Source organism: Salvelinus namaycush, chromosome 15 (genome assembly GCF_016432855.1).
Source record: "Salvelinus namaycush isolate Seneca chromosome 15, SaNama_1.0, whole genome shotgun sequence".
NCBI classification, from domain to species: domain Eukaryota; kingdom Metazoa; phylum Chordata; class Actinopteri; order Salmoniformes; family Salmonidae; genus Salvelinus; species Salvelinus namaycush.
Window position 1 is genome coordinate 26,147,893 of NC_052321.1, and position 17,682 is coordinate 26,165,574.

Genomic DNA, 17,682 nt, shown 5'->3' on the forward strand with positions numbered 1-17,682 from the left:
ATTAGTCATCACATCACCAGCGTAGCACAGGCCCAGCGCTGTATCACTGCCTCACTCTCATTGATATGTGGGCTATATAGTATTATATCCAGTGTATTGTATGATAACATCATTTTATATAAACAATTCCACAGTATCATAGATCACTATTATATCAACATGTCCACTGAATCACTAGATCACCTTCATATCAACACCACTATATCGGTACATCACTTTCATTTTCACAACTCCACTGTATCAAAGAAAACTTTGAAAATGATATGCACTGTATTTTGTTTGTTACTATCATATGTGTTGGTCCGTTTGTAAATTTAAATCATTTTCATGTTGACTCGTCTGGGCCCGCTTGTCTCATTTGCCTCCGCTGCTGTCCCATTCGATTTGCGGGGAACGTACTCAATGTCGAAGTTGCTCTTGTGCCTTCCCTTCCCACGACTCCAGGCAAACAGGAGGAGGAAACAGAAGATGACCACGCCCAGGAAAGACAGGCAGCCCATGGCTGTGGAGATGATGATGGTCTTCAGGTCTATGGGGTTTGTCATATTGTACAGGAGGGTGCCGTTGGCCCAGGTCCCATTGGAGTCCGCCAGGAGACCGCTCTTGTTGGTGTAGAGCGATCTATCGCTGATGCCCAGGCTCTTCACAGCCAGCGAGGCTGACATGCTGGCATTGCCCGCCGCGTTACTGGCCACACACAGGTACACACCATTGTCGTGCAGCTCCGCAGCCTTAATCTCCAGGGTGCCGTTGGTATGGACTGTCACCCTCCCGGTGCTCTTGGCTGTGACATAGCGTCTGTGTGGCGTCACCCAGGCCATGGATGGCCGAGGAGCCCCGTCTGCTATGCAGTTGAGCCAGACAGGCTGCCCCTCGTCTGCCAGCAGCAGCTGGGTGGTGTTGGGCCCGATCCATGGCTTGGTGCAGGTCACATACCGTGACACCAGCGGCTCCTTGAGGTCCCGCAAGGGTTTCCCACGGATGCGCTCAGGGGCACTGCACTCAGGCTGGGGGTCAGGGAGCTGCAGCAAGGGTGGCTTCCGGCCACTCAGCAACCATAGGAGCCGGCAGTCGCACACCAGAGGGTTCCCCCCCATAAGCAGCGTCTGCAGGCTGTCAGGGGACGCAAACACAGCTTGCTCCACAGAGTCCAGCTGGTTGTGCGACACATCCAACATGCGCAGGTTTGGGAGTACCAGGAAGGCCAGGGGTTCAATGTAAGCCAGCTGAGCCCCTCGCAGGTGCAACTCCTGCAGTCGCGGAAGCTTGTCTAGCACCCCTTGCTGGATGTGCTGGATGCGGCAGAAGGATAGGTTTAGGTGCGTGAGGTAGGGCAGGTTGCGTAGAGCAGGGCCGGGAAAAGAGGACAGGTTAGTGTTGGTGACAGTGAGTGTGGTGAGGTTGAGACCGTGTAGCGACAGAGCGGGGAAGACTTCCAGCCAGGGCCAGTAGTCAATCTCCAGGTGGCGAAGGTGGGGAAGTCTTTTGAAGGAGTAGGGCTTCAGGGCACCAATGCCCAAGTGGCGCAGGCGGAGTTCCACCAGGCTGTGTAGGTGCCCCAGGGCATCAGTGGGCACAACAGTCAGGTTGCAGCGCTCCAGGGTGAGGCTCTGTAGGCCCAGCAGGCCAGTAAAGGCCCTCTGGGAGATGAACACCAGCTCATTGTCACCCACCTCCAGGGACATCAGCCTCCGAAGATCCTGGAAGCCGTGGTCCAGCAGCACCACCAACCGGTTGTGGCTGAGGTCCAGACTGGTGAGGTTGGCCAGGCCAGAGAGCACACCGGCGGGGACCAGCTGGAGGAGGTTGCTGTGGAAGTTCAGCGAGCGCAGGGAGAGCTGAAATTTGAAGGAGCCCGGTTCGACCACGCCTATCAGGTTATCGCTGAGGTCTAGATCCTCGAGCTGTAGGAAGGAGGAGAAGTTGTCCGGTGTAATGCTCCGCAGCTTGTTCTTGCTCAGATCCAGAAGCCGAGTCTCAATGGGGATGCCCTCGGGGATGGTAGGCAGTCGCTTGCGGTGGCAGCTGACTGACTTGGTCTGGGCGGAGCAGTCGCAGCGAGCGGGGCAACCCAGGACGCAGCTAACCAGCAGGAGCAGTAGAGCCCCGCCCAGAAGAGGATAGCAGTGGTACAGGGCAGAGCGCCGCATGACTTTTACCCACGCTGCCCTCTGTCACGGCACAGCTTGGTATCCATGCAGACCACCATCACGGTACAGCCCTGCAGCACAAAAACACACACAAAGAGCAGCACATTAGAATACCTAATATTAATTTTCATGCAAAATAGCACTGTTTGTTATAAAAAGCATTACTGCCAACAAAGCTTTCCCCCTGCTGCTTTCTTTCCCCCCACCCTCCGTCTCTCTTCACCTGTTCCCCATCTCCTGCTCTCACTCCATCCTTTCTAACACTTTCTTTCCTATCACACTATCAACACTTTATCACTTCCTTTATCAGCAGATTTCTGTCAAATTAAATTCAAATCAAATCAAGTGCATTGACACAAAGCAATATGCTTCATGGAAAAAATGTGCTATGACGTTCAGCTGGATCAGAATAGGACATGGTATCTGTCATGTAAAAAAAAACAGGAGCACATTGTTACAATGCTTGTGGCCAGGACTGACCCTGGTCGCACCTCAGAGACGAGGCAGAGACCCTATTGGATATGCAAGGAGGCGGGAGACGGGAGTTGAACCAGGGGCTGCTCTGTTCCCACAGGAAAAAAAGAGAAGGATAGGGAAGAAAATGCCTCCTGGTCAACAGGTTGTTGGCATAGCAGATGGTCTGAGACGTTTGCCTGAATGCATCTGTTGTGTATTCTATAAACCTTGCCTATTATGGATCCTACTCCGGTTATTCTGTCCTGTTACAATTTAAAAAGAATAAACTAGCACAAAACCATGTCGAGGTGAGCAGATGGTAAGCACAAAGACAGACATACGTGCACATTTCCGCTGAGGTGAGTGACACATTCACTGAAAGATGGGGTGAGTACGCAGATACGCACGTCATGCACACACGCAATAACACACATTGCACTCATCCCTCTCCCCGATTCTGAAGAGCTGCACTCTGGTGTCTTCACTACCATCTTTCTCTCTTTCCCACCCTTTCGCTCTCCCTTATTATATATCTCCCTCTCTTCAGTATCTATCTGTCTCTCTCTCTCTTTCTCTCTTTGCTTCTGCTGCTGCTACTCTACTGTTCTCTTATCCTATGGTCCTCCCTTCTCACACATCTTCTTCACACCTTTTCTCTCTCTCGCCGTCATTGCCCTGGAAGAAGCCCCATTCTCTATATTCTCCAATCCCCACAGGCTGTGTTTTATCGATTGTGACACAGACACATCAGATACCAGGAATGTAGCCTTTTACAAAGAGCAGACCGTTGCCATAGCAACCACAAACCCTCCCTCCCATCCGCTCTATGTGGTCTGCCAATCAGATTAATGAAAAAAAAGAGGACTCGTTTTTTAATATTCTCAAGGTCTGCACAAAACATGCATTGAATATATTTAAAATCTCTGCTTCATTAACACGCAAGCGTCGAGTTTACAGTGTCTCGAAACTGTCAGCCTGCCTGGTTATTTGTCGAGCTGTCTGATTGCCTATCCGTCTGCTGGTCTGTTAAGTATCTCTGGGTATCTATCTGCCTTTCTTCAAGCCTGTCTGGGTCTGGGTCTTCTTATCCCTCTGCCTTTACCTATCGGGTACCTGTCTGTCTGTCTGTCTATCTGTCTGTCTGTCTGTCTGTCTGTCTGTCTGTCTGTCTGTCTGTCTGTCTGTCTGTCTGTCTGTCTGTCTGTCTGTCTGTCTGTCTGTCTGTCTGTCTGTCTGTCTGTCTGTCTGTCTGTCTGTCTGTCTGTCTATCTATCTATCTATCTATCTATCTATCTATCTATCTATCTATCTATCTATCTATCTATCTATCTATCTATCTATCTATCTACCTGTCTGTCTGTCTGTCTGTCTGTCTGTCTGTCTGTCTGTCTGTCTGTCTGTCTGTCTGTCTGTCTGTCTGTCTGTCTGTCTGTCTGTCTGTCTGTCTGTCTGTCTGTCTGTCTGTCTGTCTGTCTGTCTGTCTGTCTGTCTGTCTGTCTGTTTCTGTACGTGAGTGTATGTCTGTTTGTGTGCCAATCAGTCTTTCCGACAATCTGTCAGTGAGTCTAAGTCTGTGTCTGTATCTGTCTCTATCAGACTATCAAGTTACCTGTCTATCTGTCTCTCTGCTGGTGTATCTATTGGTCTGTACAGTATGTCAATTAGTCAGTCTTTCTGACAGGATGCCAGTGTGCTTGGTCTGGTCTGGCACATCCTTACTCCCTTGAAACTATGCCAGAATGTTTGTTGCCACTTTGGACTAGAATTGTTGGACAATGGAGAACAACCCTGAGAAGTCTAAGAAGAGAAGGGTGAGGGGTCATTCAGAAGTGCAGACCTACAGGGTATAGAGCTTTTTAGGATTAGAGACGCAGTTGGATTTGATATGCAGTTAAACTGTAGAAAATTTGACAGGCGATTGAGAGCCTAGGGGAGACGCATGAGTCACGGTGGGAGAGAGGAAGAGAGAGAGAGAGAGAGACAACAAAATAAACAGGAAATATAAGAAATTATGAAAAAAGCCTGTGCTAGATTGGGTGAAAGCCTAATTTGCCTGCTGAGTTTGTAGTTTATACCAGCAACACAAGTTAAAATAAAAGGAGACTTTTAAACTCTGAATTATATTTTATGAGTGCACACTCACTGACTGTGTTATTGTTCAGAGAGACAACTCAACTCAACTTAGTTTAATCTTACATATTCACTTGCTTTACTTTCAATTGTTAAATTGTTCAGTGTTCATACAAGCTCAATATAAGACATACTGACTATGTATAAAGATATATATGAATACTGTGTATTAATATACTGTGTTCTTCACATACTGTAGTTCATTCTAATATATCTACTACTATACATTACCTTTTTGTTACACTGCTAATACACACTGCGTGTTTATATACTGGATTCTTGACATAGCTCACTGTAATTGTCACGTCCTGACCTGTTTTCTGTTGTTTTGTATGTGTTTAGTCGGTCAGGGCGTGAGTTGGGGTGGGCATTCTATGTTATGTGTATCTATGTTGGTTAATGGGTTACCTGATATGGTTCTCAATTAGAGGCAGGTGGTTTACGTTTCCTCTGATTGAGAGCCATATTAAGGTAGGTTGTTTCACATTGTTTGTTGTGGGTGGTTGTCTCCTGTGTTTGTATGTTGATACCACATGGGACTGTATCGTTCGTTCGTTTGTTTTGTAGTCTGTACCTGTTCGTGCGTTCTTCGTTGTATGTAAGTTCTCATGTCCAGGTCTGTCTACGTCGTTTTGTTATTTTGTTAATTATCAAGTGTAGTTCGTTTGTTCGTCTTGTTTAATAAATTTCATTAGGTCCAACTACCACGCTGCATATTGGTCATCTGATCCGTCTCGCCTCTCCTCGTCTGAGGAGGAGGAAGAAGTAGACGTTCGTTACAGTAATATATACCGTACCATTCAAAAGTTTGAACCACCTACTCATTCAAGGGTTTTTCTTTTTTTGGACTATTTTCTACATTGTAGAATAATAGTGAAGACATCAAAACTATGAAATAACACATATGGAATCATGTAGTAACCAAAAAAGTGTTAAACAAATCTAAATATATTTTAAATTTGAGATTCTTCAAAGGAGCCTTAACGACAGCTTTGCACACTCGTGGCATTCTCTCAACCAGCTTCATGAGGTAGTCACTTAGAATGCATTTCAATTAACAGGTGTGCCTTGTTAAAAAAAAATTTGCCCCTTTTTCGTGGTATCCAATTGGTAGTTACAGTCTTGTCTCATTGCTGCAACTCCCATACGGAATCTGGAGAGGAGGTGAGGTGCGTCCTCCGAAACACAACTCAACCCAACCAAGCCGCACTGCTTCTTGACACAATGCCCACTTAACCCGGAAGCCAGCCGCACCAATGTGTTGGAGGAAACACCGTACACCTGGCAACTGTCACCATGCACTGTGCCCGGCCCACCACAGGAGTCGCTAGTGCGTGATGGGACAAGGACATCCCTGCCAGCCAAACCCTCCCCTAACCCAGACAACAGTGGGCCAATTGTGCGCTGCTGTCTCCCGGTCACAGCCAGCTGCGACAAAGCCTGGACTCGAACCCAGAATCTCTAGTGGCACAGCTAGCACTGCGATGCAGTGCCTTAGACCACCGCGCCACTCGGGAGGCCCGAATTCCTTTCCTTCTTAATACGTTTGAGCCAATCAGTTGTGTTGTGACATGGTAGGGGTGGTATACAGAAGATAGCCCTATTTGGTAACAGACCAAGTCCATATTATGGCAAGAACAGCTCAAATAAGCAAAGAGAAACGACAGTCCATCATTACTTTAAAACATGAAGGTCAGTCAATGCGGAACATTTCAAGAACTTTGAAAGTGCAGTCGCAAAAATGTAGTAAAGCGCTATGATTAAACTGACTCTCATGAGGACCACGACAGGAAAGGAAGACCCAGAGTTACCTCTGCTCCAGAGGATAAGTTAATTAGAGTTAACTGCACCTCCGATTGCAGCCCAAATAAATGCTTTACAGAGTTCAAGTAACAGACGCATCTCAACATCAACTGTTCAGAGGAGACTGCGTGAATCAGGCCTTCAGGGTTGAATTGCTGCAAAGAAACCACTACTAAAGGACACCAATAATAAGAAGAGACTTGCTTGGGCCAAGAAACACGAGCAATGGACATTAGACCGGTGGAAATCTGTCCTTTTGTCTGATAAGTTGTTTGGTTCCAAACGCTGTGTCTTTGTGAGATGCAGAGTAGGTGAGCGGATGACCTCCGCATGTGTGGTTCTCACCGTGAAGCGTGGAGGAGAAGGGGTGATGGTGTGGGGGTGCTTTGCTGGTGACACTGTCTGTGATTTATTTAGAATTCAAGGCAGACTTTTCCAGCATGGCTACCACAGTATTCTGCAGCGATATGCCATCCCATCTGGTTTGCTCTTTGTGGGACTATCATTTGTTTTTCAACAGGACAATGACCCAACACACACCTCCAGGCTGTGTAAGGGCTATTTGATCAAGAAGGAGAGTGATGGAGTGATGCGTCAGATGACCTGGCCTCCACAATCACCCGACCTCCCATCCGGGGATGAGTTGGACTGCAGAGTGAAGGAAAAGTGCTCAGCATATCTGGGAACTCCTTCAACTGTTGAAAAAAAACTCCAGGTGAAGCTGGTTGAGAGAATGCCAATAGTGTGCAAAGCTGTCATCAAGGTCAAAGTTTGGCTACTTTGAAGAATCTCAAATATAAAATATATTTAGATTTTTGTAACACTTTTTTGGTTACAACATTATTCCATGTGTGTTATTTCATAGTTTTGATGTCTTCACTATTAATCTACAATGTAGAAAAAAGCAAAAATGAAGAAAAACCCCTGAATGAGTAGGTGTGTCCAAACTTTTGACTGGAACTAATATATATATATATATATATATATATATATATATATATATATATATATATGTGCGCTGAATATATATATATATATATATACAGTTGAAGTTGGAAGTGTACATACACCTTAGCCAAATACATTTAAACTCAGTTTTTCACAATTCCTGACATTTAATCCTAGAAAAAATGCCCTGTCTTAGGTCAGTTAGGATCACCACTTTATTTTAAGAATGTGAAATGTCAGAATAATAGTAGAGAGAATGATTTATTTCAGCTTTTATTTCTTTCATCACATTCCCAGTGGGTCAGAAGTTAACATACACTCAATTAGTATTTGGTAGCATTGTCTTATTGTCTTTAAATTGTTTAACTTGGGTCAAACGTTTTGGGTAGCCTTCCACAAGCTTCCCACAATAAGTTTGGTGAATTTTGGCCCATTCCTCCTGACAGAGCTGATGTAACTGAGTCAGGTTTGTAGGCCTCCTTGCTCGCACCCACTTTTTCAGTTCTGCCCACAAATGTTCTATAGGATTGAGGTCAGGGCTTTGTGATAGCCACTCCAATACCTTGACTTTGTTGTCCTTTAGCCATTTTGCCACAACTTTGATAGTATGCTTGGGGTCATTGTCCATTTGGAAGACCCATTTGCGACCACGCTTTAACTTCCTGACTGATGTCTTGAGATGTTGCTTCAATATATCCACATCATTTTCCTCCCTCATGGTGCCATCTATTTTGTGAAGTGCACCAGTCCCTCCTGCAGCAAAGCACCCTCACACATGATGCTGCCACCACCATGCTTCACGGTTGGGATGGTGTTCTTTGGCTTGCAAGCGTCCCCCTTTTTCCTCCAAACATAACGATGGTCATTATGGCCAAACAGTTCTATTTTTGTTTCATTAGACCAGAGGAAATTTCTCCAAAAAGTACAATCTTTGTCCCCATGTGCAGTTGCAAACCGTAGTCTGGCTTTTTTATGGCGGTTTTGGAGCAGTGGCTTCTTCTTTGCTGAGCGGCCTTTCAGGTTACGTTGATATAGGACCCGTTTTAATGTGGATATAGATACTTTTGTACCTGTTTCCTCCAGCATCTTCACAAGGTCCTTTGCTGTTGTTCTGGGATTGATTTGCACTTTTCGCACCAAAGTACGTTCATCTCCAGGAGAGGAAACGCGTCTCCTTTGTGAGCAGTATGACGGCTGTGTGGTCCCATGGTGTTTATACTTTCGTACTATTGTTTGTACAGATGAATGTGGTACCTTCAGGCATTTGGAAATTGCTCCCATGGATGAACCAGACTTGTGGAGGTCTGTAATCTTTTTTCTGAGGTCTTGGCTGATTTCTTTTGATTTCCCATGATGTCAAGCAAAGAGGCACTGAGTTTGAAGGTAGGCCTTGAAATACATCCACACGTACACCTTCAATTCACGCAAATGATGTCAATTGGCCCATCAGAAGCTTCTAAAGCCATGACATAATTTTCTGGAATTTTCCAAGCTGTTTAAAGGCACAGTCAACTTAGTGTATGTAAACTTCTGACCCACTGGAATTGTGATACAGTGAATTATAAGTAATATAATCTGTCTGTAGACAATCGTTGGAAAAATTACTTGTGTCATGCACAAAGTAGATGTCCTAACCAACTTGCTAAAACTATAGTTTGTTAACAAGACATTTGTGGAGTGGTTGAAAAACGAGTTTTAATGACTCCAACCTAAGTGTATGTAAACATCCGACTTCAACTGTATATGTAATATACCGCTGTACGTATCATTCTTACTATATATTTTAGTGTATATACGCATAGAATGTATTTGGATGACTGACACAGTGATATTTGGTTTGCTAACTGAATTTGTTTTGACATTCTTGATTTCTTGTTTCTCGATTTTTATTATTTATTATTTGTGTATTTGTTTGACATTTTACTACGCTGTTAGGAGCTAGTAACACAAGCGTTTCGCACCCGCTATAAAATCTGCTAAATGGTGTATGTGACCAATACATTTTGACTTGATTTGATTTACTCTCAGAACCGCCTCTCCATTTTCTGTAGTCATCAAGCCATATCCACTCAATTCCAGATCAGTTACATGACCAGCCAATTAGTGGTTGTGTTTTCTCTGTGTACAATGTGTACAATGCATGAGAGCACAGGGAGATCCCAATTATTTAATTAGAATGAATGTTCACCAGCCATGTTTAATTATTGATTTACAAGTCATTATTTTGGAATTGTCACGCCCTGATCTGTTTCACCTGTCCTTGTGATTGTCTCCACTTATTTTCCCGGTGTTGTCACGCCCTGGCCATAGAGAGCCATTGTTTCTCTATGGTGAAGTGGGTCAGGGCGTGACTGGGGGTGATCTAGTTTATTTATTTCTATGTGGTGTTCTAGTTTATTTTCTATGTTGGTGATTTGTATGATTCCCAATTAGAGGCAGCTGGTAATCGTTGTCTCTAATTGGGGATCATATTTAAGTAGCTGTTTTTCCCACCTGTGTTTATGGGATATTGTTTTGAGTTAGTGCACGTAGCACCTCTGTAGTCATGGTTCGTTGTTAGTTTATTGTTTTGTTTTGCTAAGTTTCACTTTCTAATAAATTATGTGGAACTCAACATCCACTGCGCCTTGGTCTGATAATTATTCCAATGAACGTGGCAGGTGTATTTAACCCTATGTTTCCTGTCTCTCTGTGCCAGTTCCAGCATGTTTTTCTTGTGCTCCTGCTTTTTCTATTCTCTTTTTGCTAGTCCTCCTGGTTTTGACCCTTGCCTGTTTCTGGACTCTGTACCCGCCTGCCTTGACCTCGAACCTGCCTGCTGCTCTGTACCTCCTGGACTCCGAACTGGTTTTGACCTTTCACCTGTCCACAACCATTCCCTTGTCTACCCTTTTGGATTATAATAAATATAAAAGACTCAAACCGTCTGCATCTGGGTCTCACCTTGTACCCTTATAGATGTAACTTGTGTGCCTCGGACTTGCTGGAGGGTATTTATTAGACCCATGTTCTGCCTTGCATGATGTATGCAGCAATGTTGTATTATCATGCACAGTAGGGTTATTTCCTGCTTACAGAGAACCACAATAATACAATTTAAAAAATGTAAAAGACTGGCACTGTTGGCGCTTCACATTGTGGGCATGCCTCCAGAGAGGGCGCAAATCGAGAAGAGCCAATAGTGGCCGTCTTGGCAGATTTGAAGTTTGTTTTCGTTGCTCATCCCGTTAAATGAAGATGTCATATTGCTAAGTGTATCTTTGCAACTAGTATTACAGACAGAAGTGTGGTGCATGTTTCATCTATGATGTTATTCTACCCACCCTTTCATTGATGTAAATAAATGTACACACAAGCATTGGGAGAATTGCATTCTCTACAGACATTTCTCTACAGGCACTTCTTTGGTGCATTTACAAAAAGTGAAGTCCAAAGTACATTTCATGGCCAAAAGTATGTGGACTCCAGCTCATCAAACATCTCATTCCAAAATCATGGGCATTAATATGGAGTTGTTCCCCTCTTTGCTGCTATAATAGCCTCCACTCTTCTGGGAAGGCTTTCCACTAGATGCTGGAACATTGCTGCGGGGACTTGCTTCTATTCAGCCACAAGAGCATTAGTTTGGTCGGGCACAAATTTTGGGCGATTAGGCCTGGCTGGCAGTCGGCGATCCAATTCATCCCAAAGGTGTTCGATGGGGTTGAGGTCAGGGCTCTGCGCAGTCCAGTCAAGTTCTTCCACACCAATCTCGACAAACTATTTCTGTATGGACCTCTGTATGGACCTCGCTTAAATAAAGGTGAAATAAAAAATAAAATAAAAAAATAAATAAAAATGACAGTGCCACGTTGAAAGTCACTTAGCTCTTCAGTAAGGCCATTCTACTGCCGATGTTTGTCTATGGAGATTGCATGGCTGTGCGCTCGATTCTATACACCTGTCAGCAACGGGTGTGGCTGAAATAGCCAAATCCACCAATTTGAAGGGATGTCCACATACTTTTGTATATATAGTGTATATAGTTTTGATCTGGACTGTAGTTATGAACAGCTTTTATATTTGGTTATTGCTGGCTTTTGCTGGCTTTTGCTATTTATTTTCTTACATTTGCCCCACAATTATTGTGGTCACATACTACAGAGCACACAATATTTATGCACAGTCAAGTCTCAGAATGAGATTATTGCACATGAGAGAGTTCACATGTATGCATTTAGCGCAGCGACTTGAGCAGAACCCATTACATGTTCTGCATGACAACACACATTTGCCTTGCTGACTTGGAGTGAGACATCATTGGGCTAGACATAATAATCTTTTGTGTTCACTTACTGTATAATAGAGATGAACTGCACACTAACCAATTACTGAGCATTTAGATTAATTTAACAACTGTGATTTAACTGTTCAACTGTAATTTAACAACTGTTTTAGGTCATTTAATAACTGTTTATAAGACTGGTCACCAATATAGTGGAACCTATTATCCATGCAATATATATTCTGCAGAGACAATGCAAGCATAAAAAACACAGATTGTACAGTATATATAGGTATTTGTGCTTGTGTATATATGAGACCACATTCCAGACATCAAATCAAATCAAATTGTATTTGTCACATGCGCCGAATACAACAGGTGTAGTAGACCTTACCGTGAAATGCTTACTTACAAGCTCTTAACCAACAATGCAGTTCAAGAAATAGAGTTATGAATATATTTAGTAAATAAACTAAAGTTATTATTATTATTTTTTTTAAGTGACACAACAAAATGACATAACAATGACGAGGCTATATACAGTGGGTACCGGTACCGAGTCAATGTGCGGGGGTACACGTTAGTCGAGGTAATTTGTAAAGTGATAATAAACAGCGAGTAGCAGCAGTGGAAAAACCTATAGGGGACAGTGGGGACAGGGGGTCAATGTAAAATAGTCCGGGTGGCCATTTGAATAGTTTTTCAGCAGTTTTATGGCTTGGGGGAAGAAGCTGTTAAGGAGTATTTTGGTCCTAGACTTGGCGCTCCGGTACCGTGCAGTAGGAGAGAGAACAGACTTGCATGACTGGAGTCTTTGACAATTATTTGGGCCTTCCTCTGACACCGCCTAGTATATACTGTAGGTCCTGGATGTCAGGAAACTTGGCCCCAGTGATGTACTGGGCCGTACACACTACCCTGTGTAGCGCCTTACGGTCAGATGTTCAGGAGTTGCCATACCAGGCTTGGGGGTAGATCGTCCAGTTTGTTTTCCAATGATTGCACGTTGGCCAATAATACGTAGGGAAGTGGTGGTTTACCAATTCGTCTGCAAATTCTTACAAGGCACCCCGCCCTCCTCCCCCTTTTCCTCCGTCTTTTCTTCACGCTGTGACAGGGATTTGGGCCTTGTCTTGACAAACCAGTATATCCTTTGCGTCGGGCTCATTAAACATCTTCGTCCAGTTCGAGGTGATTAATTGTTGTTCTGATGTCCAGAAGCTTTTTTCGGTCATAAGAGATGGTAGCAGCAACATTATGTATAAAATGAGTTACAAACAATGCGAAGAAACAAACAAAATAGCACAGTTGGTTAGGAGCCTGTAAAATGGCAGCCATACCCTCCGGCGCCATTATACCAAAATATGATTGCTTCGGAAATTGCAAACACCAATTTAATGTCCTGCAGAGTGCAAATGTCATCCAGGTTATCATGAGGCTGTTAAGATTTTGCAGTTGATCTGTACGCTTCTGTGCTAATTAGTGTTTGTGCATTCTGAACTTGGCCAATTAAACAGCTCCTTTCTGCACCACTAGACCTGCATGCTCTCAAGCACTGTTGTAGAGTTATCAACTCAGCAGTCTCTCTCTCTCTCTCTCTCTCTCTCTCGCTCTCTCTCTCTCTCTCTCTCTCTCTCTCTCTCTCTCTCTCTCTCTCTCTCTCTCTCTCTCTCTCTCTCTCTTCTCTCCCTCTCTCTCTCTCTCTCTCTCTCTCTCTCTCATACAGCACTGTGGGTTACAAGGTCTGTTGCAGATGGCTTACAGTGCCCCTAGTTTTTGGATTCAAAGACACAAACCAAATATTTGTCTGTTGTTGTTTTCCTTAGGGGAGGGATAATCAAGGGTTATGAGCAAATGGACTTAAAAGTGAACTTCCTGCTCAAAAGCAAAGCATTACACATACATAAGCACTGCAAAAATATTCACAAGTGCTCATGGATGCTTAAGTCTAGTCTACCAGCACAGGTCGACATGGAGCATGTCCTACACACCTGATGCAAGCCTGATGCAAGTAATTATATGATGCAGTAGACCATACAGGGTGCTTGCATGATAGTTTTGCTATTTATATTCTCTCCAGAGAGCAGTTACAATAATGATACAAAGAAATCAGGCTCCGTGTAATGTATGGTAGCTTAGGTTCCATTAACAGAAATCAGATTTTCACTGGTGTGTCGACTGGCACTACATTTTCCCACCAATCTTGTCCGGGTGTTCTGTTGAATGCCACATTTTTTTCACATCCAGCTTGTTGCTTTTAAATCAAGTGTTACTTGAAGGACACTCTGCGTATTAGGTTTCTCTCTAATTTTAGTCTCAGAAGGTAGAACTCATCCATTTTTCATGTTATATACCGTCACTGTTTCATAGAGCTCACTTTCTTTCTCACCCACTTGAGGCTCATCTTTAAATAGACTGCCACACCCAACGTTTTACCACCTTTCTAAAACCACACAGAGTATTGATTCATACAGAGACCGTTAACAGAGGTATGTAGCATGAAACATTATTATAATGGATTTAAAAGTCCTATAAATTGTAACTTGATGTTCAGGGGAGTGATGCACTCCAAGGGGGCACAAAGTATGTGAGATTGGCTGGGGGCGGTCCGGAAGGTGGCCATAAGTTAGAGAATGTTGCATTATTCAAATACCTGAAACAGATTTTTCCTGCAATCTAGAGACATAATCATTATGCTTAATTCTATGTAAAAAAGATTTCTATTTTTCTACATACGGTATCTAAGCATACCTCTTGAGCTGTCTGTATCCTCCTGACTGGTGGTTCTTAAAAAAATATATATCAGTAAAAAGTTTGGACACCAACTACTCATTCAAAGGTTTTTCTTTATTTTTTACTATTTTCTACATTGCAGAATAATAGTGAAGACATCAAAACTATAAAATAACAAATATAGAATCATGTAGTAACCAAGAAAGTGTTAAACAAATCAAAATACTTTTTATATTTGAGATTCTTCAAAGTAGCTACCCTTTGCCTTGATGACAGCTTTGCACACTCGTGGCATTCTCTCAACCAGCTTCATGAGGTAGTCACCTGGAATGCATTTCAATTGCATTTCAGTGATTTATTTAGAATTCAAGGCAGACTTAACCAGCATGGCTTCCACAGCATATGGCAGCAATACGCCATCCCAGCTGGTTTGCACTTGGTGGGACTATCATTTAATTTTCAAGAGGACAATGACCCAACACAGCATCATGTTGTGGGGGTGCTTTGCTGCAGAAGGGACTGGTGCACTTCACAAAATAGATGGCATCATGAGAAAGGAAAATTATGTGGATATATTGAAGCAACATCTCAAGACATCAGTCAGGAAGTTAAAGCTTGGTCGCAAATGGGTCTTCCAAATGGACAATGACCCCAAGCATACTTCCAAAGTTGTGGCAAAATGGCTTAAGGACCACAAAGTCAAGGTATTGGAGTGGCCATCACAAAGCCCTGACCTCAATCCTATAGAACATTTGTGGGCAGAACTGAAAAAGCATGTGCGAGCAAGGAGGCCTACAAACCTGACTCAGTTACACCAGCTCTGTCGGGAGGAATGGGACAAAATTCACCCAAATTATTGTGGGAAGCTTGTGGAAGGCTACCCGAAACATTTGACCCAAGTTAAACAATTTGAAGGCAATCCTACCAAATACTAATTGAGTGTATGTAAACTTCTGACCCACTGGAAATGTGATGAAAGAAATAAAAGCTGAAATAAATCATTCTCTCTACTATTATTCTGACATTTCACATTCTTAAAATAAAGTGGTGATCCTAACTGACCTAAGACAGGGCATTTTTACTTGGATTAAATGTCAGGAATTGTGAAAAACTGAGTTTAAATGTATTTGGCTAAGGTGTATGTAAATTTCCGACTTGAAATGTATATGCTTCTCTGCATCTCTGCAAAACTCTGGGTAAAGATTGAAAGGAATGTGAGTCTTATTTAGTACATTTAGTTATTGGTGCTTTTCTAACGTCTACCAACCTTGCCAGCAGGCATGCCAGCTAAGATAGTTAGACAAGCTAGCTACTCTAGCTTGACAATCTGAAATTGCTTCTTGATAGCTAGTTATGAGTTTGGGAAATTGGGAAACTATCTGTGTTAGCTAAGTCACCTTCATAAAAGTGCTAGGTGGCTATTACAGAGAAAGAACAACAATTAAATAAAAATTTTAACAGGACAAATCTGAGGGGACACGTGCCCCTGTGCCCCCTATGGGCATGAATATTGCAATTTGCAGCCCGAAACAGCAGTGCAATATTGTAATATGATATTGCTTCCTTAAAGGCTTTGTGTCTGTAACTGTCAACATAAACTGACAGAGAAAGATGACAGAAAGGGATCCTTTCAAAGGTCAAGTGTTAACGTACATCTATTCAGAGGCTATAAAAATAAAAAGGAGGGAAAAACCTCTTTAAAGTGCACTCTCTCCTTGTTGTCAACATTTGTATGGTTCCCCCTAAGCCCTGGGGAGACATTTGTAATACATGCGTGGAAGGCTGTTGAAATTATGTGGTGCCATATTGATCCAAACTATTGACCACCAAAGTTCTGTGATATGAGATTCAACAGTGGATTCCTTGGATTTGAAAGGAAATGAGAACAAGGGAAATATATCATGGCTTGTTCATCCAATATTAATTGTTCCAAGAACTCCTCATGCAAGATGCTTGGCTGTGAATGTCTTCAGTGCAGTGCCTCTATGTTATTTCAAATCATGTAACATTGGTTAAATAAAATATGATGATGAAAGAAGTTACTTTTATGGTGAATGTAGATTTAATGAATCTATGAATAAATACAGTGCTTAAATACAGTGCATTCGGAAAGTATTCAGACCCCCTTTCCACATGTTGTTACGTTACAGCCTTATTCTAAAATTAATTAAATAGTCAATCTACACACAATACCCCATAATGACAAAGCAAAAACAGGTTTTTAGAATTATTTGCAAATGTATAAAAAAAATATTTTAAAAATATCACATTTACATATGTAAATGTATTTACGTATTTAGACCCTTTACTCAGTACTTTGTTGAAGCACCTTTGGCAGCGATTACAGCCTCAAGTCTTCTTGGGTATGACGCTACAAGCTTGGCAAACCTGTATTTTTGGAGTTTCTCCCATTTTCTCAGCAGATCATCTCAAGCTCTGTCAGGTTGGATGGATGGGGAGCGTCGCTGCAAAACTATTTTCAGGTCTCTCCAGAAATGTTAGATTGGATTAAAGACGGGCTCTGGCTGGGCCACTCAAGGACATTCAGAGACTTGTCCCTGAAGCCACTCTTGCGTTGTCTTGCTTGTGTGCTCCCCACAGCATGATGCTGCCACCAAAATGCTTCACCGTAGGGATGGTATTGGCCAGGTGATGAGCGGTGCCTGGTTTCCTCCAGACGTAACGCTTGGTATTCAGGCAAAAAAGTTAAATCTTGGTTTCATCAGACCAGAGAATCTTGTTTCTCATGGTCTGAGAGTCCTTTAGGTGCCTTTTGGCAAACTCCAAGCGGGCTGTCGTGCCTTTTACTGAGGAGTGGCTTCTGTCCGGCCACTCTACCATAAAGGTCTGATTGGTGGAGTGATGCAGAGATGGTTGTCCTTCTGGAAGGTTCTCCCATCTCCACGGAGGAACTCTGTAGCTCTGTCAGAGTGACCATCAGGTTCTTGGTCACCTCCGTGACCAAGACCTTTCTTCCCCAATTGCTCAGTTTGGCCGGGCGGCCAGCTCTCGGAAGATTCTTGGTGGTTCCAAACTTCTTCCATTGAAGAATGATGGAGGCCACTGTGTTCTTCGGGACCTTCAATGCTGCAGAAATGTTTCAATAGCCTTCCCCAGATCTATGCCTCGACACAATCCTGTCTCAGAGCTCTACAGACAATTCCTTCGACCTCATGGCTTGGTTTTTGCTCTGACATT

The 17,682-nt window shown here is 43.2% G+C and overlaps 1 protein-coding gene across 1 annotated transcript; it reads right to left on the reverse strand.

Moving 5' to 3' along the window:
* Positions 1 to 314: 314 nt before the first annotated feature.
* Positions 315 to 2,150, reverse strand: LOC120060018 (leucine-rich repeat and immunoglobulin-like domain-containing nogo receptor-interacting protein 2). The gene has a single exon (XM_039009088.1). The coding sequence runs from the start codon at positions 2,148 to 2,150 to the stop codon at positions 315 to 317; it is 1,836 nt and encodes a 611-aa protein (XP_038865016.1).
* Positions 2,151 to 17,682: the final 15,532 nt, after the last annotated feature.